Here is a 20,984-nt window from a genome sequence, read left to right as displayed (position 1 = left end):
AAAGCAGATAAATATTCACCTGAAGTGTCTTCTCATTTTTTAATGTTTTATACTCTTTTATATTTTCTTTAGGGTGTCTTTGGGTTTCTTTCTGGTGTCTGACATGGGATGAGAATCTACACTAAATATGAACAAATGTTCTGCACACTAAACCGTTTTCACTACTGGTTTCATTGTTTCCTTTATGACATAATGTTACATTTCTTAATCTACCCATCACTGTTGCTGGGCTACTTTGTCTCAGAGTCCTGTGCTCATATCATGTGGTTTTAAATACTGGTAATATGTTGTAAAACCTGGTAAGACAAATCTAGCTTTATTACCCTTATTTTTCAAAATGTTCTTTAGAATCAAACTTATTTCCCAAATCATATTTGATTTTGATGGAAATCATGTTAATCCTCTTTTGACTTTGAAACAATCAGTCTTTCCATACAGAACACGGAGGGAACATATCTTAATAATTTTGTTTTGTTCACAAGACACTGTAGGTCTGAGAAAGGAAGGGAGGGGGACTTGGGTCTCCTGACCCCCTCTCCGCCCACCCTGCTGCCCATCCTTCTCCCCGCTGGAGGCGACTTCTGCCTCCAAACTGTGAGGCTGCAATCCCCACACACGACCAGCTCCCGTCTGGGGGCTGGGGCCTGACCCCTGCCTACCTGGTGGGCAGTTCTCCAGCAGGTGGACGGCGACAGCAGCAGGGCTAAAGGTGGGCTGGTTGTCATTGTCGTCCAGGATGGTGACGAGCAGGTCGGCGGTGCCATTGAGCAGCCCGATGTCCTCAGCCAGCAGCAGCAGCTCCAGGACGGGGGGTGAGAAGGCCTCCCGGTCAATGACGATACCTGACCTCACCGTCACCACACCTGGTACCAGCACCACCGGCCAGGGAGATACAAAGGATCAGAGATGTGATGGGGAAACCAGGCAAGAACCAACCCAGGGGGGACAGAAAAAGGTAAGGCGTGATGGGGACAGAGATGAAAGAGGAGCAGAGAAAGCAACACAATGACTTTCTTCCTCCAAGGTTCAACGACCAATGTTTAGGGAGGTCCCCTCCCCAGGTGTCCTTGGCCATTCTCCAGAGTTCTGCCTGAGATGAGTGCCTCAGGCTGGAGGGTTGAGCAGCTCTGCTGAGAGAGGTGCCAGCACATCCCTCCTTGTCTCCTGTCACCAAATTGGCCGGGCCCAGACTGACGCAACACAGGAGTTTTGAGTCTGGTTTGAAGGTGGTTTGCTTCCTCTGGAAGACTATGGGCCCCATCCTCCAGCGGGCAGGAGACAAGAGGGAGTGGGTTTTGGGGGGCTCTCTACTGAGGCTGAGTTTATGAGTCAGCAGGTCACTTCTGTTGACCCCAAGCCTCTTCCTGGTTCTTCCTCGCTGGCCCCTGGGTGGCCTAATCCAGCTGTAAGATGGGGGCTGTGAGGAACGGGGTCCCTCTGGAGAGCCTGGACCCAGCACTGAGAAAGGAGACCCTAGATCTAGTGGTGGAGGCCGGTACAAGGAAGACTTGGAGCTGGGCTGGGAGAGCTGGGGGCGTGTGCAGAGGCCTCACCCGTGCTGTTGTCAATGTCAAAGAGCCCGCTCTGGGCGCCCAGCAGCTGGTAGGTCACCACAGCGTAGACGTCCAGGTCTGCATCCAGGGCCAGGACAGGCCCGTTGAGCACCGTCAGGGAGGTCCCTGGGCGGGGGGAGAGGGGTCACTGCAGGGTCAACTTGAGCCCCGCCCACCCTCCCCCGCCCCGCCCCGGTGAGCCATGGCTGACAATGGATGAGAGGAGGGAAGGTGAGGCGGACAGGTTGGGGGGCCCTGGGCCGGGCTGCGGCAGCCTTGGCAGACTGACGCAGATGCTTGGGGAGCGGCCTCAAAGCCCTGCTGGGGAGAAAACACAACAGCGGTGAGCAAGCCCCTCCGGAGCACGCCGGCCTTCCCAGCAGCCTTTGAGGCAGGCCACCGCGGGAGGGTCTGGGGGCTCCCTGACGTCCCCTCCCCGTGAGGGGCCCTGTCTAGGTATGCACCCCCGGCCCAGTCTGCCCACGTGTGTGTGTACACAATGCTCCAACGGCTGTCTGACCACTCAAGGCTAGGACCCACATGTGTGCACCGGACTCCGTGTTTACACAGCCACAGCACTTACTCTATAATGCTCGCAGGCCTGGGAGGCCCCCGGGCTGTGCATTCTGCCTCCGCAGGCGGTTATATCTGCACACGGAGTGCATCGTGCAGGCACCCCTGTGTATCTCTGCGCACGTGTAAGCTGCACATATGCCTCACATGGACTCACGTGGACGTGCACTGGCACATGTGTGAGCATATACACAGGCAGGTTTAAGATTCATATTCCTACAGGGGAGACAGCCAGCCAGAGACAGGGAGTATCCCAGCTCACCTCTTCTCAACATAAGACTCCAAGCTCTGGGGGCTGGGGAGGAGTGAGAGGACGTCCTCGGGGAGGCAGTGAAGAGGAGACGCAGTGCACGTGTGCGGGGGAGAGCCACACTGATCTGTGAGGGGCCTGCCCCCCTTCTGATCTCACATGCTCCCTGAGCTCTCAGAAGCCTCCAGGATGCCCTATGCTCCTGGAGCTGGGGGAGCATGAAGAGTGGGCTTACTCCCCTCCTGGGTAGCCTTATGGCTAAATGGCCCTTGAGGAGGGGAAGTGGGGCTCTTCTCAGTTTTGGGGACCAATGACTGCCTCCAACCAGACCTGTGGCCTCCTTGGTGGCCTCTAGGGGCCTGGCAGCCCTGGTCCTCCAGCCCTTCAGAGCTGCACTCCCTTCTCCCCACCACACCCTTCCGCACTTGCCAGCTCTGTGTTCAGCCAGGCCTCAGCTGGGCCCTGAGCAGGCACAAGGAGGTCCTCGGCATCTGAGCTCAGGGGGTGCCTGGTAGCAGCAGGGGTTCCCAGGCAGGCCCAGCACCTACCAGCAGGAGAGTTCTCCATCACCTCCGCCAGGTAGGTGCTCTCAGTAAAGACAGGGTGGTTGTCATTCTCATCCGCAAGAAAGATGAGCAGCAAGTCAAAATCCTGTGGGAGGCACAACAGGAGGACAGGCTGAAGGCCATGTTCTGGTCTGGCAAAGTGCTCCAGGGGAGGAAGACGGGGAAGTGGGGTGGGAGGAAGGTCCAGGAAGAGAGGTAGATGATTAAAGAGCCCACACCATGGGTCCAGAGACCTGGGTTCAAGCCCCAGCTATGCTAGCAGCTCACAGGGTGGCCTTGGGCAAATCTTTTCCCTTCTCTGGGACTCAGTTTTCCAATCTGACGAATAGGGATCTTAATTCCTTTTCACAGAGATGTGTGAAGTTCACAGGAGAATGGATGTAAATGGTATTGAGTCATGTTCCATCTCATGATAAGGAAGGACTTCAGCCAGGAAGATGAACCTTAGTTTCCAGATCCTCCTAGCTGGCCTCATGCCCTGGTCAGAGTTCAATCCGGTACTGCACTTCACACCTTTCAAAAACCACAGGTACAACCCTTATCTCTCGGAACCTCCCAGTACCCTGGAAGCTTCTTCACTGCGGACATGGGGGAACCAGAGAGGGCGGTGACTACTCAAAGCTGCATGGCAACTTAGCAGCATGGGGCCCAGCAGCCTCCAAGCTTCCTTCCCATCACTCCATGCTGTTCCTTTCGGGATGCCTCAGGCCCTCTGAAGAGGGTAGGTGTCCGTGGGGGAAGGGGAGGGCATGACAGCAGGAGGAAAAGGTAGGAGTGAGAGAAGGAAGGAAGGAAGGGAAGGCACACGGGATAAGAATGCTGGTGGTCAGCAAGGACCTCCAGCCTTAAGGCTCCTCAGCCTGTACAGACACGAAAACCAAGGCACAGAAAGGGCTGAGCCATCAACTGGTCAGAAAGAGAGCTGAGATGAGCCAGACCCTAGGACTCCTGTCCAGGACCCAGACCTCATGGACAGGGAAGAGGGCTGACCCTACCCATGAATGCACTGTTTGCTTTGCAATACCCATCTCCTCTTAGTAAAGAGAGACAACTTTTTGGCTTTTGAGGGAAAGTGAAGTGAAAGTTGCTTAGTCATGTCTGACTCTTTGCGACCCCATGGACTGTAGCCTGCCAGGCTCCTCTGTCCATGGAGTTTTCCAGGCCAGAATACTGGAGTAGGTAGCTATTCCCTTCTTCAGGCTCAGGGAATCAAACCCAGGTCTCTCAACTCAGGAATTGAACCCAGGTCTCCCACATTGCAGGCAGATTCTTTACCGTCTGAGCCACCAGGGAAGTCCTTTGAGGGAAAAGCCACCTGGAAAATGTAACCCTTTTGGAATCCCAGAGTACATGCTGTGAGTACAGGTACCCCCTGCCCTGCCCGCACCCTCTCCCTCCCCCTAGTCCTGTGTGCCCAGGTATCAGTGGTTTGAGGAGAAAAGATGCTAGCTGGTGTTTAATGAGTGTTTGCCATGTGCCAGGCGCTGGGCCAAGGACTTTACAGATATTGGCTCCTTCGAGGCCTTGCCATGACTTTGGTGTGTGTCCACTTAGCAGAAGAGAAAGTAGACGCTAAGGAAAACTGACTTGCCAAAGCCACACACCCACTGACAGGCGGAAATGGGATTTGAACTGAGCCCTTGCTTACTGTAAATGCAGTGCATCTAAGCCCCGGCCATGCCACCTGGATAAATCCAGTGGCGCCGCGCACCCCCCCTCCCACCGCAGTCTCACCCTCCTGGCTATGCGTGGGTTCTCTGGGTTGTCCTTCACGGAGATGGTCAGCCTGTATTCTGGGATCCGCTCACGGTCCAGGGGCCGGTTCACTGTGATGATCCCTGTCTGGGATGTAGAGACTGGTGAGTTGAGGGGTGACTTGTCCCCCACTTTGGGCTCTGGCTCACCAAGGCCCAACTGCCCTGCCTGCAGGAGTGTCTATGGATGACCTCCCTAAATCGCTAAAGATACGGCCTGGACAACCACAGTGGGTTAGCAGGACAAGAGTGCCCCCCTTCCTGAAAGGGATGGTCCTTCGGAGGATTCCAGGGGGTCAGCAGCTAGTAACACTCCAAGAGGCCACGTGAGGACTTCTTGGTGCACCTTGATGCAAACAGGGGGCACCAAAGCTCTGGTCCCATCCCTGTACATGACAAGCCTTGGGGTGACAGGGGTCCCAGAAGTGGCTCACTTAGGAATCCAAGATTCCAAGCTTTCCAGAGACCCCCAAATGCCAATGGAGGGCAGAGACTTGAGGAGGAAGTGGAACCAGCAGAAACTCAGACAGTAGAGTAGCAAAGCCCCTAGGGCAGGGTCCTCTCTTTTAGCAAAAATCCTGGGGGCTTCCCTGGGGTCAGACTTGGCCCTACCGTGGCATTGATGGAGAAGGCCCGCTCTCGATTGCCTGCAGTGATGTTGAAGGTGAGGAGGGCGTTGCACCCGCTGTCAGCGTCGCTGGCCAGGATACGAGCGACGAAACTGGAGACGGGGCTGTTCTCACTGATGGTGACGTTCATGGGCAGGTTGAGCAGCACAGGGTCGTTGTCGTTGATGTCCAGCACCCGGATCCCCACCAGCATCTGAGGCAGGTCAAGGGGGAGGAGGAGGTGAAGGAGGAGGACCAGGAGAGAAGGGGGCCTGGGGGAGATGGAAGGAGGGAGAGGAGGAAGAGAAAGGGACGGTGGACACGGTGGCCAAGGAGACAGTGGAGGTGGGGGCAGATGGAGCAAGATTGCAAAGAGGTGGCACCTGAAGAGGGAGAGGCGCCTCTGGTCATGGAGAAGAAAGAGGAAGAAAGGAAAATGATAAAGGCGGCAAGAGGATGAAAGTGAGGATAAGAGGGAGGCAGAAAAGGTAAAGAGGCAGAGGCAGGGTGCAAACAGCAGTGACAGGTGCAGAGGCCTGGCTGACAGCAAAGTCTCCCCCGGGAGCGCCGAGCGGCCGTGGCTGCCAGGCCCAGCCTCCACGGGTGCGCCCCACAAGGACTCGCAGGTCTGTTAGGGGCCCTGAGGGCCTGGACTGGCTCTAGAGCAGCCTGAGGCCGCTCTGGGCCTGAGGGTGGCAGTGTTTAGAGGCGTCCCTGTGGAGAATTCCGGGGGTGGGGAGGTGAAGCCAATGGTACAGGGCCCCCAGACTCACCGTGGAGCTGAGCGGGGGCACCCCTCTGTCTCGGGCACAGATGGTCAGGTTGTAGAAAGCAATGGCCTCCCGGTCCAGCTCCACATCCTTCCGGACCCGCAGCACCCCCTCCACGGGAGAGATCAGAAACTCCCCTGGGTGTTGCCCAGGAGAGGCTGGAGTCAGCGGAGAATGGCCGGGAGTGGTGGGGAGCCCAGGCCTCTTTCCGCTTCCTCCAGTGAGCCTTACAGTCGAGGCAAGGGGTCTCCAGCGCCCCCAGCTTCAGGACCTGCCAAAGGCTGGGACACGCAGGCAGAAGGGAACAGGTAACTGCTAGGGTACAAGCAGACAGGGGCCACTCAGGCCCTGGCAGCCCTGACCACCTGGGTATGATGGTTATGTTGAAAAGTGGGAACTCCCTTTCTACACAGGCATCCACTTTCTCTCCACCCTTGATCAGAAATCAATGAATGAAGGTATCAGAAACTTCGTAATATGCTATTCTTTCCAGACAGCTTATCTTGCAAAACAGGATACTGGGGAAGGGCAAAGCTTACCACAGAGGAGCACCCTGCCAGTGGTGAGGCACTAGGGAGGATGGAGTGGGAGGGACTGAGGACAGGGAGCCCCCAGCTGCCCTCCATTCAGCCCCAGTACTGAGCCAGGTGGCGCGCAGCCAGGGTTCTCCCGGGCCTGTGGCCACCCCTCAGCCCCTGGCCGGCCCTGACTTCCTTTCTCTGAGGTTTCTGAGGCCCCTCAGCTGGCCCTGTGGCCTCAGTCCTTGTCTTGGCCTGGCTGAGGGGCCAGATGTCTGGGAATGCCTAGAGTAAGAGCCTCGGATTCTCAGGCTCTGAATGGGAAGAGACCTCAGACACCATCCCGTGTCCTTTGGAAAATGAAATGGGAAAGAAAGCCGATGGTTCAAGCTCCCACTGCAAGTTAACAACAGCAACTGGACTCAAACCCAGTGCTCTGCATCTCAGCTCAGTGCACACGGGACTGAGCGCTCAGAGCTGGCCAGGGTGGGAGGGGTAAGATCAGGGAGGGAGTGGAGGACAAGAGCAGGGGCGGGGGAATGCCAGGGGAGTGAGTGGGGTCCCAGCTGGATGGGAGCGCTCAGGGGGCTGACAGTGAGAGATGAACAAGGGAGGAGCAGCAGAGACCCTGAGGAAGAGGGGCTCCTCTCCACGCACTCCCCCAGGAAATGGGGACAGGGAGAAAGTTACTTCCTTCGCTTTCCCTTTTGACATTTAGGGGCAGAGGCTCAGGGTGGGGCACTGACTTGCTGACACACACAGCCTCAGGGTGCGTTAAGGACAGAGGCCCAAGCTCCCCAACACTTTGCTCTGCCTGCTCCTCCACATCCTACTTCATAACTCTCTGCCCCCACCTCCCACTGCTCTGATTCACCAAAACAGTCCATCTGAGGCCCACCAGCAGCTGGGAGTTCCCACCAGCCCTTCCTGCTCCCAGTGGCCCTATGGGCTACACCCTGCTTAGCGGGGGGCGGAAGCCGCTTGATGCAGGATTTCCTGAGCCTGATAGTCCAAGGTGTCCAGAGGACTGGGGATTCCCTTTGTAGGGGTTTCCCAGCCCTGTCTCAGCCCTTGGCCATGTGTGAGCAGATGGCCAGCTGCCTTCTTTCCAAAGACAGCCACCTCCTGGAAGAAAGGGAAGAGGTTCTGAAGCTCAGGGGAGCAGGCTTGAGGTGATGGGGGCTGGGCCCAAGCTAGAGCCGCATGAGGTCAGATCAGTGAGGCAGTGGGCAGGTCAAAGGCCCCCCTCACTGCAAGTTACCCTCCTCAGAGCTTGCCCTGGGGCCTGAACTCCCCTTCACTCCACTGCTTCTGGAGACAGAGGTTTAAAATCAGAGGCTTTCCAACAGTCATATCCAGGTATGCATGCTGACTCACTCCTGTGTGCCCTTGGGCATGCGATTAAATCTTGTCTTCCTGTTCTCATCTGAAAAATGGGCCAATAAGGACAGGCCATGGCAGGGCGGTGCTGGTGCTGGACAAGGCCCAGTTCATCCTGTGTGTGCTGGACCCACTGCAGCTCTTTATATCATTAGGGGAACCCTGAAAGGGAGCCCAGCCATCCCTGTGAAGAAGCTGGGGGCTTACACAGAAGATGAAGATGTACGAAAGGTGTCCCAGGAGTGGACCTACCACAAGGGGTAGATGTAGGCTCTGAGAAGGCTGGGGCTGGTGGCAGAGGCACAAGTGATATGGCCTGTTTCCCAAGTGCTCTTTGACCACATGTCTCCTTGCAGCTTAGTGGGGCTCGAAGAGCTCAGGCAGCCTCCGGTCTCCCCCCAGCAGGAGCCCCCTCCACGCTCAGACTGCAGTGGTGGGAAGGTGACCTTGAGGCTTGGTGGCCTGGAGAGCATCCCTTCACCCACAGTATCGCTAAACCAGCTTTCTGCGGAAAATAGCACCCCACCCCCTGATTTACCAACATGGTGTCAGTGAACCCAGAGGTGGGGAGAGATGGGGAGGGCATGTCGGGACCTGTGCCAGCTGCTCCAGCAGGGCGCCATCAGCCTCCCCGCCCCTCCCGCCTCTGCTCAGCTCCTCTGGAGCGGGGGCTCTGTTCAGTGACCAGCCCCCCACCCCCGCCAGGTTATCTCTGGGCTCTGAATGTCTACTCTAGGCCTGCCTCCATAAGGCCCCAAGTTCCTGGGCTGGCCCCAATCACGTGTACATTTAAGCCACCAGATTCTGCACAGGACTGCAAAGACCGGTGCCAGGGAACAGTTTGCTGGCCATGTGTGTGAGTCCTGCGCCCTAGAGGCAGGTGCAGAGAGGGCCCCTGCCTGGGAGGGGGCGCAGCTGCCCACCCAACAACCACGTGTCAAGCAGGCTCTGGCAGCCTCCTGAACAGGAGCAGGACTCCTGTTAAGTGACAGCACCTCTGTGTGTAACAATAGCAGAGAAAGGCCCAGGCTCTGCCGGCTGCGGAGCAGGAAGGCACGGTGCTTGGCCAGACAAAGGACTTTTTGGGACACGACAGAGTGACATATCAGAACAGAGTGACCCATCCCGAGCTCTGACAGCAGGGGTCCAAGTCTGGCCTTACGGAAGTAGATTTGCTTTTATAGTCTCTTAATTGAAGATTCATCCCAGGCTCTATTCTCCTCTGTCAGCCAGCTCAAGGCACTCCTCTCATCTCATGCCTTCATATATCTCTGGGGTGACTACTCCCAAATACCTCTCTCAACAGCAGACTTCTCTCCTGAACTCCTGGTTTGTATACCCAAGCCCTATCTGACATTATATCTGCTACTGTGGGCAAGAATCCTTTAGAAGAAATGGAGTAGCCCTCAGAGTCAACAAGAGTCTGAAATTCAGTACTTGTAGGCAATCTCAAAAACAACAGAATGATCTCAGTTTGTTTCCAAAGCAAACCATTCAGTATCACAGTAATCCAAGTCTATGCCCTAACCACTAACACCAAAGAAGATGAAGTTGAACTATTCTGTGAAGACCTACAAGACCCTCTAGAACTAACACCAAAAAAGGATGCCCTTTTCATCACAGGGGACTGGAATGCAAAAGTAGGAAGTCAAGACATACCTGGAGTAACAGGCAAGTTTGGCCTTAGAGTACAAAATGAAGCAGGGCAAAGGTTAACAGAGTTTTGCCAAAAGAATGCACTGGTTATAGCAAAAACCCTCTTCCAACAACATAAGAGATGACTCAACACATGGACATCACCAGATGGTCAATACCGAAATCAGATTGATTGTAATCTTTGCAGCCAAAGATGGAGAAGCTCTACAGAGTTAGCAAAAAAAAAGATCTGGAGCTGACTGTGACTCAGATCATCAGCTCCTTATTGCAAAATTCAGGTTCAATTTGAAAAAAATAGGGAAAACCTCTAGGCCACTCGTATGATCTAAATCAAATCCCTTATGATTTTACAGTGGAGGTGACAAATAGATTCAAGGGATTAGATCTGGTAGACAGAGTGCCTGAAGAACTATGGATGGAGGTTCATGACACTGTATGGGGGTGGTAGCCAAATCCATCCCCAAGAACAAGAAATGCAAGAAGGCAAAGAGGTTGTGTGAGGAGGCCTTACAAATAGCTGAGAAAAGAAGAGAAGTGAAAGGCAAAGGAGAAAGGGAAAGATACACCCAACTGAATGCAGATTCCTAGAGAATATCAAGGAGAGATAGAAAGCCTTCTTAAGTGAATAATGAAGAGAAATGGAGGAAAACAACAGAACAGGAAAGACTAGAGATTTCTTCAAGAAAACTGGAGATACCAAGGGAACACTTCATGCAAAGATGGGCACAATAAAGGACAGAAATGGCAAGGACCTAACAGAAGCAGAAGAGATAAAGAAGAGATGGCAAGAATACACAAAAACCTGAACCAGTTCAGTTCAGTTCAGTTGCTTAGTCATGCCCGACTGCATGAACCACAGCACACCAGGCCTCCCTGTCCATCACAGACTCCCGGAGTTTACCCAAATTCATGTCCATTGAGTTGGTGATGCCATCCAGCCATCTCATCCTCTGTCATCCCCTTTTCCTCCTGCCCTCAATCTTTCCCGGCATCAGGGTCTTTTCAAATGAGTTCATGGCATATGACTTTTGGCATAGTCAATAAAGCAGAAATAGATGTTTTTCTGGAACTCTCTTGCTTTTTTGATGATCCAGCCAATGTTGGCAATTTGATCTCTGGTTCCTCTGCCTTTTCTAAAACCAGCTTGAACATCTGAAAGTTCATGGTTCACATATTGCGGAAGCCTGGCTTGGAGAATTTTGAGCATTACTTTACTAGTGTGTGAGATGAGTGCAATTGTGTGGTAGTTTGAGCATTCTTTGGCATTGCCTTTCTTTGGGATTGGAATGAAAACTGACCTTTTCCAGTCCTGTGGCCACTGCTGAGTTTTCCAAATTTGCTGGCATATCGAGTGCAGCATTTTCACAGCATCATCTTTTAGGATTGGAAATAGCTCAACTGGAATTCCATTTGCACGTAAAGGTAAGAGAAACCCAAGTAAGACGGTAGGTCCTGAGAGAGGGCATCAGAGGGCAGACACACTGAAACCACAATCACAAACTAGCCAATCTGATCACCTGGACCACAGCCTTGTCTAACTCAATGAAATTAAGCCATGCTGTGTGGGGCCACCCAAGATGGACGGGTCATGGTGGAGAGGTCTGACAGAATGTGGTCCACTGGAGAAGGGAATGGCAAATCACTTCAGCATTCTTGCCTTGAGAACCCCATGAACAGTATGAAAAGGCAAAAAGATAGGACACTGAAAGATGAACTCCCCAGGTTGGTAGGTGCCCAATTATGCTACTGGAGCTCAGTGGAGAAATAACTCGAGAAAGAATGAAGGGATGGAGCCAAAGCAAAAACAACACCCAGTTGTGGATGTGACTGGTGGTAGAAGCAAGGTCCGATGCTGTAAAGAACAATATTGCATAGGAACCTGGAATGTTAGGTCCATGAATCAAGGCAAATTGGAAGTGGTCAAACAGGAGATGGCAAGAGTGAACGTCGACATTCTAGGAATCAGTGAACTAAGATGGACTGGAATGGGTGAATTTAACTCAGATGACCATTATATCTACTACTGTGGGCAGGAATCCCTTAGAAGAAATGGAGTAGCCATCATGGTCAACAAAAGAGTCTGAAATGCAGTACTTGGATGCAGTCTCAAAAACGACAGAATGATTTCTGTTCGTTTCCAAGGCAAACCATACAATATCATGGTAATTGAAGTCTATGCCCTGACCAGTAATGCTGAAGAAGCTGAAGTGGAACAGTTCTATGAAGACTTACAAGACCTTTTAGAACTAACACCCAAGAAAGATGTCCTTTTCATTATAGGGGACTGGAATGCAAAACTAGGAAGTCAAGAAACACCTGGAGTAACACCAAGGCAAATTTGGCCTTGGAGTACAGAATGAAGCAGGGCAAAGGCTAATAGAGTTTTGCCAAGAGAATGCACTGGTCATAGCAAACACCCTCTTCCAACAACACAAGAGAAGACTCTACACATGGACATCACCAGATGGTCAACACTGAAATCAGACTGATTATATTCTATGCAGCCAAAGATGGAGAAGCTCTATATGGTCAGCAAAAACAAGACTGGGAGCTGACTATGGCTCAGATCATGAACTCCTTATTGCCAAATTCAGACTTAAATTGAAGAAAATGGGGAAACCACTAGACCATTCAGGTAGGACCTAAATAAAATCCCTTATGATTATACAGTGGAAGTGAGAAATAGATTTAAGGGACTAGCTCTGATAGACAGTGCCTGATGAACTATGGATGGAGGTTCGTGACATTGTACAGGAGACAGGGATCAAGACCATCCCCAAGAAAGAGAAAAGCAAAATGGCTGTCTGAAGAGGCCTTACAAATAGCTGTGAAAAGAAGAGAAGCGAAAAGCAAGGAGAAAAGGAAAGATATAAGCATCTGAATGCAGAGTTCCAAAGAACAGCCAGGAGAGATAAGAAAGCCTTCCTCAGCCATTAATACAAAGAAAGAGAGGAAAACAATAGAATGGGAAAGACAAGACATCTCTTCAAGAAAATTAGAGATACCAAGGGAACATTTCATCCAAAGATGGGCTCATCAGAAATTGTATGGACCTAACAGAAGCAGAAGATATTAAGAAGAGGTTGCAAGAATACACAGAAGAACTGTACAAAAAAGATCTTCACAACCAAGATAATCACGATGGTGTGATCACTCACCTAGCGCCAGACATCCTGGAATGTGAAGTCAAGTGGGCCTTAGGAAGCATCACTATGAGCAAAGCTAGTGGAGGTGATGGAATTCCAGTTGAGCTCTTGCAAATCCTAAAAGACGATGCTGTGAAAGTGCTGTACTCAGTGTGCCAGCAAATTTGGAAAGCTCATTAGCGGCCACAGGACTGGAAAAGATCAGTTTTCATTGTAATCCCAAAGAAATGCAATGCCAAAGAATGTTCCAATTATTGTACAATTGTACTTATTTCACATGCTAGGAAGATTATGCTCAAAATCTTTCAAGCTAGGCTTCAGCAGTATGTGATCTGAGAACTTCCAGATATACAAGCTGGATTTAGAAAAGGCAGAGGAACCAGGTATCAAATTGCCAACATCCACTGGATCATAGAAAAAGCAAGAAAATTCCAGAAAAAGGCTAAAGCCTTTGATTGTCTGGATCACAACAAACTATGAAAAATTCTTAAAGAGATGGGGATACCAGACCACCTTACCTGTCTCCTGAGAAACCTGTATGCAGGACAAGAAGCAACAGTTAGAACTGGACATGGAACAGTGGACTGATTCAAAATTGGGAAAGGAGTATGTCAAGGCTGTATACTGTCACCCTGCTTATTTAACTTATATGCAGACTACATCATGCGAAATGCCAGCCTGGATGGATCACAAGCTGTAATTAAGATTGCTGGAAGAAATATCAACAACCTCAGATATGCAGACGATACTACTTTAACGGCAGAAGGTGAAGAGGAACTAAAGAGCTTCTTGATGAAGGTGAAAGAGGAGATTGAAAAAGCTGACTTAAAACTCAGCATTCAAAAAACTAAGATCATGGTATCCAGTCCCATCACTTCATGGCAAATAGGTGGGGAAACAATAGAAACAGCGAGAAACTTTATTTTCTTGGGCTCCAAAATCACTGTGGACAGTGACTGCAGACATGAAATTAAAAGACGCTTGCTCCTTGGAAGAAAGCGCAAAGAAATGACAAACCTAGACAGCGTATTCAGAAGCATAGATATCACTTTGCTGACAAAGGTCCGTATACTCAAAGCTATGGTTTTTCCAGTAGTTATGTGCAGATGTGAGAGTTGGACCATAAAGAAAGCTAAGCAACAAAGAATTTATGCTTTCAAACTGTGGTGCTGGAGAAGACTCTTGAGAGTCCCTTGGACAGCAAGGAGATCAAACCACTCAATCCTAAAGGAAATTAACCCTGAATATTCATTGGAAGGACTAATGCTGAAGCTCCAATACTTTGGCCACTTGATGCAAAGAGCCAACTCAGTGGAAAAGGCCCTCATACTGGGAAAGACTGAGGGTAGGAGGAGAAGGGGGCGACAGAGGATGAGATGGTTGGATGGCATCACTGACTCAACAGAGTTTTAGCAAACTCCGGGAGACGGTGAATGACAAGGAAGCCTGTTGTGGTGCAGTCCATGGGGTCACAAAGTCGGACATGACTTAGCAACTGAACGACAATCGGACATCTCAAACCTAACCTCACCTTTCCCATTCCCCAAACCCACTTTTCCTGCTCCTCCTGCAGTCTTCCCATCTGCTAATAGCACAGTTGCTCAGGCCCCAATCTTAGTGTCATCGTTGAGTTACATCTCACATCCTGTTGGCCGTCTATGAAATACACTAGAGTTCTCACCATCTCCAATGCCGCCTCCCTGGTTCTAGCTTCACATCTCTAGCCCGAGTGACTGCAAGGGGCTCGTATCAGCCGTTCCTTAACCTCTATTCTCTGTTCTGAGCTCAGGAACTGGCGTGCTCCTGTTGAAATTCAGGTCAAATCATATCCCTCTGGTGCTCAAAGCTCTCTTATGCTTCCCACATCACTTGGAGAAGAAGACAAGTCCTCACGATGGCCTGCAGGACCCAACAACATCTGGCTCTGTTATCTCTCTGATCTCATCTCTTCCTACTCTTTCCCTTGCTGGCTTTATGCCCGTCACTGTGCCTTTTTGCTCTTCTGTGAATAAGCCAGGCACGCTCCAACCTGAGAGCCTTTACATTTGTTGCTCTCTCTGTCTGCCATGCTCTTCCCTGGATATCCACACGACCCATTCATCACCTCCTTCAGGTCTTTGATAAATGTCACCTCCTCGCACAGGTCTTCCTTGAGCGTTCTAAAACTGCAGCCATTACCCTGGCACTCCCCATTCTCCTGGCTTATGTTTCTCCGTAGCACTTAGCACCTCCCAACAGAAAATGTCATCTACTTAATCAGTTATGTTCATGGCCTGTATCTTCCAACTAGAACACATGTTCTAAAGGTAGGGATTTGTGTCTGATTTTTTTTTTTTTTTTACCATTCTGTATACTCAGCATCTAGAATGTGATCAGCAAATATGGTCAATAAATATTTATTGAGTGATCAATTAAAAATTAGGATGTTTCACAACGATTTGGATTTCCATCATTTCTTTATAACAACGGGAAGTCCTCACCCCTGGGTCTGCATCAATCTGACCACCATTGGCTGCCACAGCCCCCTGGCTCCCTGTTCTCTAGCCCAGACATTTCCCCCCATGTATGCTCCCTGCATTGCCCCAGTAGGCCTTGAGTTTGGGATTCCTACTCCACAAAAGTGAGTAAAAACTATCTTGAGAAACTGCTCTGGCCAGACAAACACTGCTCTTCAACTGAGGGGATCAGCCAAGGCAGCTGTGAAGGCCATTAAGGGATGATGATGAGGTGTGCAGAGAAGTCTGGGTGCTCCCTCAGGTATGCATTTGGGGGGTCCTGAAGGTCTGGGGCAAGCATGCTTGTCTTTCCTTCTTTCCTCTTCCCTGGAGCCTTTACTCTGGGGATGACCCAGGGTGTTTTCTATCAGATTCTCAAAGGAGACTGTGACCGTCCAAGGCTACCAGCCTCTGCTCCCAGATTTCAGGGTGTTCTCACTATATTCCTGGGATGAGTTTATTTCCATTATCTTATGGACGGGGAAACTGAGGCCCAGAGAGTGCAAGATCACACAATTGTGGGGTAAACTACCATTAGCAGTTAGAAAGACTTCCTTTCTCATCCAATTCCTGAGTGGGGTCAGGGAGAGGCCCACTGGGTCATGCCACCCTCATCACCAAGCTCAGGCCTACTCACCCAGAGGGTCTCCATCCACGATGCTGTACTCCACCTGCCCATTGGGGCCTGAGTCCTGGTCATGGGCTAGGAAGGTCCACACTCTGGGTCCTGGCTGGCCCTCAGTGACATCAAATGGCCCCTCGTAGTCTCTGGGGAAGGTGGGCACGTTGTCGTTGATGTCATTCACATTCACAAGTACCTGAGATGATGGGAGAGCTTAGTCAGGGCCAGACCCCAGCCAGCCCTGTTTATCTGTAAGCTGGACCTGACAATTCCACTTCCCAGGCTGATGTAAGGATCATATTGCTTAATGGGTGTGGGAGGGTCTTTGAAGCTATACATGTAGATAAATTATTGTTATTGTCAAAGTCTTTCTATGGGCAGAATAATATTATGAATAATAATGCTATGAACTTCTACTTATTGCTGTACTATGGTCATTTTATCTGGTCTTATTTTCTGCTCCCATACTCTGAAACAGTGTATATTATCCCCCATTTACAGAGGAGAAAAGTGAAGCTCAGAGAGGTTAAGTGACTTGCCCAGAGTCACACAGGACGTAGAAGACCAGGAACACGAACCCCTGCTGGCTTGACCAGAGGCTGTGCTCTCCCCACGAAGGGGAGAAAGGCAGGCATAATCATCTGTCTCACAGCTGCAGCCACACGGAGAGGTGCGTTAATCTCAAAGTCACAGTGCAAGTTTGGGTGAGTTGCAGAAACCAGGACAGGGCTTGTGGATTGAGCTGTTTCTCCTGAATAGTCTTTCCCTACCCTGTTTCCCCAAGGAGCTGTCCAAGCTGGGGCCGTGTGCCAGCCACCCATCCACCCACCGTGGTGGTAGAAGTGAGGCGATGTGACAGGAGTGGGCACTGGTCCGCTGCGGTGACAATCAGGGTGTAGCGGCCGTGGCTGATCTCATAGTCCAGCTCCTTGGCAGCACGGATGATGCCCTGTGGGATGTGGAGAAGGACAACGGTGGTCAATGGGTCGTGGGTCTGGGGTACCCTCTGACCACTCTGGGAGGTAGGCCCTGACACCCTGGCTGTGATAAGGAGCCCCTGTTATCCCAGCCTTTTCATCTTCCCGCACATGCTGCCATCCTGTTCTCCTCCTGGACTCCATCTTTGCTGTGCCCCCACCCCCACAATGTCGCTGAACTTCCCTCCAATCCCTTTAGCCAGTTGACCCTCTTCTTGGCCCCCTCCACCAGCTGCTGACCGTGTGTCTGTTGATACGAAAGGTGTTGATGATGTTGCCTGCCACGATGGCATAGGTAACTGTGCCGTTGGGCCCTTCATCTAGATCCAGGGCCTGGATGGTGATGAGGCTGGTGTTGATTGTGTCCGGGCCCTCATCCAGTAAGATCTCGTAGTGGGGCTGCTGGAACACGGGCGCATTATCGTTCTCATCCACGATGGTCACATACACGTGGGTGGTGGCCTGTGGAGAAGAGCGTGATTAGGTTCCTCGGTCAGCTGGCTTGGGGGTTTGAGGTGGAGCTAGCTGGACGTGTTCCTAGGCTGAACTTACTCAATGTGATCCAACATGGTGAGGTAAAGAGAGAAGGATGAGAGTGAGTGAAGTCACAGGCTGATAGAGGAAATCACAGAGGCTCCACTGAGAGCCAAGCTAGGTAACTGCTTTGATCCAAGATGGCGCTTGCACCACCACTCTTATGTCCATGTCAATGGCAGACATCACTAATCAACCATTGCACTGCTGAGGCCAGATGCAGCCTCAGGATCCTTGTCAGAACACTGATCTAGTGATTAACACTGGCACATGAGATGAACCCCAATAAGTGCCTCCAGCCCATAGCTTTGACTGGGCCAGGGCGTTACCCTGGACCTCCTTCTAGATCACAAAAGGCAAAAATGTAATGTGCAGAGCCCATGCATTTTAAACTTCATCCACTGTTCAGATCAGTGGAAGAAATACCTATTTTCAGCACTTTTGAGAGGCAGGACCTTGGGTTTGGGGCAGTTCCATGGACAGAATTTGTAGAGTTGTGAAAAATAAAGCTAACAGCATATGAATTCAGTGCAAGAACAATTTCACACCGTACTCTCCAGTGACTGGCCATTTTTGATGGATGTTTGGTCCAATCAGACCACAGGTAATACTTAGCCAATCAAAACTCAGCAAGCAGCACCCAAGAACCATTGAGAAGTGGTTGATGTGGCACTTTACAAGCAGAAGCAATAAGTGGAAGAAAAAAATTAGCCATGTACTGGTATTCTCTGTCCCTCGGCTTCCCTCCTCCCTTTTCTGCTTCTCCACCTGGGAGCAGGTCCTCTGCGGACTGCCTTCCCTGGGCTCCCTTGCCATTTGGCTTCCACGTGGTTTGGCCCATGGCAGGTCCAGGCAGAAGATGGAGAGGGGGTGGGGGCGTTTCTATTCCCTTTTCTTTGCTGCAGTTCTGCCAGAGGCAGTGGTTCTGCTGGGTGGCCCCTCTTTCATGGCTCTGGCCCTCACTGGGCTCTAATTACCTCATCTCCCTCTTGCCTTCTGCACCCATGGGTGGAAATGGCTTCCTGCAGTTTTTAGTCTATGGGTGCTTTACCAGCCCTCTGTAAACAGTCCCTCCATTAAGCTCTCTTCAGTTGAGCCCTTTCTGAGTGTGCCATCTGTTTCCTTCCAGTACCCTGACTCATACAAACTATAAGTAGTGACTAATAAAATATAATAATAAGGTTATAACCACTTGCAAAACATCTGGGTAGAGAGAATGTGACCAGGCAATTGTCAAGGGCAGGGAACCAAAAGCAGGTAGTGCAAAAAGTTGGATATAGACAACTAATGTGCACCTTTAGTGGGGGTTCAGTTGGTTCTGGAGTCACCTGTGGAAGGACAGACAGATGGACAGGAGACCGGCACCCAGGAAGACTTCACTGCCCCTGGGGAGGCAGGGGCAGCTGCAGCTCTGGATCTTGGCAGGGGTTGGGTGGGGTATGTTAGGTGGTTGCTAGAACTGTTTCCAAAGCAGGTAGTGTTGGAAACCTGGAGATGGGGCTCGGTGACCTTGGACATGTCACAGAGATCCTTTCTGGACCTTTTCTGTCTGTTAGTGAAGGACCCGACTTGTTCTTTAACATCCCTTCTGGTTCAGACATTCCGAGGGGCTGATCTGCCACCATCAGTCTGAACCCCTGCTCCATCAGGGAGATACTCTTTTGGGTCTTAAGAGTCTCAATGACTCTTCATAAAAATTACAATCACACAGTGAAGGAAAATGCATTGTTTTTACATTTCTCAGACTTTCCCACCAGAGTGGAGAGGGGACTTGCACTGAACTGGGGAACACCCCTGAAGCATTTATCCCAAGAATGAAATATCTTTGAAATCTCTCCTATTGAAAGCTCATGTAAGTTTCACACTTTTTTTCCCCATAAGGTGTTTGTTAGTTTCCATTAAAAATGGTGGTGGAGGGCCCAAATCTTTGAGTAAAGATGTCAAGGAAGGCCACTGTGTTCATCTGTGGCTCTGCACACAGATGCAGCTGTGAGCGCTTACCACCAGCAAGGAGCCCAGCACTGCATCCTTCTGAGCCCCTTCTGCCAGCAAGACATGCCAGCGCCACCCTCAGCCTCACCAAAAGGGTGGTGATACTGACATTTCCCATTTTCCCAGACTCCTGGAAGTGGGTCTAACCAGTGCAGGACTGAGTGAGAGGGGGCTCTAATAGAGCTCCTCTATGGTACCCCTTCTCTCTAAGACCAGGTCGGAGCTTGGGAGGGGGAGGTGGGTCTGATTTCCCCTGGCCTCTAGTGTGAGGAGGAAGTTGGTGCCCCGAAGGCCCTCTCAGCCCTGATACTGCAGAAACAGTGCTTGAGGTTTCTGGACCATGCCCACACCTTGGGCAATGCCTCTGTGTCTCACCCTGATGCAAACCTAGGAGGCTCACGGGGGTGGGGGGAGTGTGGTGGGGAGGAAGTAAGTGGAAGGCAGGGGGACTGGGCCCAGATCAGGTGTTCTCGCCCTCTGGGTAAGGGGTTGGCAGAGCAGTTGCTCCTCTCCCCCAATCCCAGCCTCCTCACACCCACCTTCTAGGCCCTGGGGCAGAGGGAGTCTGGTTTCAAGGGTGGTCAGGGCCAGGCCAAGCCAGGAAGGGATGAGGGGAGGGAGAGCAGGTGCGCTAGGGTCTCACCCTACAGTGACCCCACCTCACTTCCACCAGACGATGGCCAGGGTGGGAAGAGCGCCTGGTACCCACCTGGTTTCAGATGGCTTTGTAACTTCCCTGGGTGGAAGAACTCACACTCTGCCAGGAAGAAGGGCCCAGGCCGTCCCCTAAAGCAGGGTCACAAGATCAGGACTGTGACCAAGAACTTGGATTATGTCCTGGAAATCACTGGGACTCCCATCCCAGGGGGAGTCCCTGGCTTCAGGGAGCCTAGGCCTATGCCAGTTCACATAGTAATAGCATGATGCCCACCCTTCCTCTGTTACAGCTTTCCCTACCCTGTGAGTGAGGGCTGGAAGCATTCAGAGAATCTCTGACTTGGATCAGTCCACCCATGGGACACCCAGAATTCCTGGCTTTCCTTGAGTCTCACCACCCTGACTCCTGACCCACACGGACTCTGGCTGTACTTTGTCTTTCAGCCTGGGTGTTGCTTGTGAGCTCAAGACCCTTAACGCATCAGCAAAGCCTTTGGAAGCTTCACCTAGGCTGGGGTAAACAGAGTACAGCGCTGGGCTCTCCCTCTCCCCTGATCCCTGGCCCTTACCATTGTCATCTCCGCTTCTATTCGGGAAATCACTACTCACTTACACATCAACTTATCCATTCAGAGAAGTGTGTATCAAACATCTCCCCTATGCCCAGTTTTGTGCCAGGGATTCGGAAACATCATAGACAGACCCTGGTTCCCAAAAGGTCATAGTCTAGCCCAGGAGGGCAAATGAGCCTGGAGGGAAGACCAGCTGTTTCGTAACACCAGGCTTGGTGCGGTAGACAAAGGGGGTGTAGACTGGACGGAGACCTTCAGGGGAGATTCAGGGTGCTTTGTAAAGGGAAAGAGCCTGAGTCAAGCCCTGAGCGATAAGAAGAACTTGGAAGAAAGGAGAGACACATTGCCAGGAGTGCCAGTA

At 51.4% G+C, this 20,984-nt stretch overlaps 1 protein-coding gene across 9 annotated transcripts in view; it reads right to left on the bottom strand.

The window, feature by feature from the left end:
* CDH23 (cadherin related 23) overlaps positions 1-20,984 on the bottom strand; it is a 436,720-nt gene that overhangs the window by 21,767 nt on the left and 393,969 nt on the right. For 8 of the 9 annotated variants that reach the window (XM_025284698.3, XM_044942219.2, XM_044942217.2 and 5 more), the window contains 9 exons: positions 17,109-17,330; positions 16,721-16,840; positions 15,907-16,087; positions 6,078-6,211; positions 5,309-5,518; positions 4,677-4,784; positions 2,925-3,027; positions 1,554-1,679; positions 660-863 (listed from right to left, as the gene is read on the bottom strand). In XM_025284698.3, coding sequence (XP_025140483.3) covers positions 660-863; positions 1,554-1,679; positions 2,925-3,027; positions 4,677-4,784; positions 5,309-5,518; positions 6,078-6,211; positions 15,907-16,087; positions 16,721-16,840; positions 17,109-17,330 — 1,408 coding nt within the window. The other variant, XM_044942224.2, reaches the window with a different exon arrangement.

The sequence above is a fragment of the Bubalus bubalis genome, chromosome 4 (assembly GCF_019923935.1).
Source record: "Bubalus bubalis isolate 160015118507 breed Murrah chromosome 4, NDDB_SH_1, whole genome shotgun sequence".
In the NCBI taxonomy this organism is placed as follows: Eukaryota; Metazoa; Chordata; class Mammalia; order Artiodactyla; family Bovidae; genus Bubalus; species Bubalus bubalis.
Note: the sequence above shows the minus strand (reverse complement) of the source record. Positions and strands in the feature narration are given on the sequence as shown.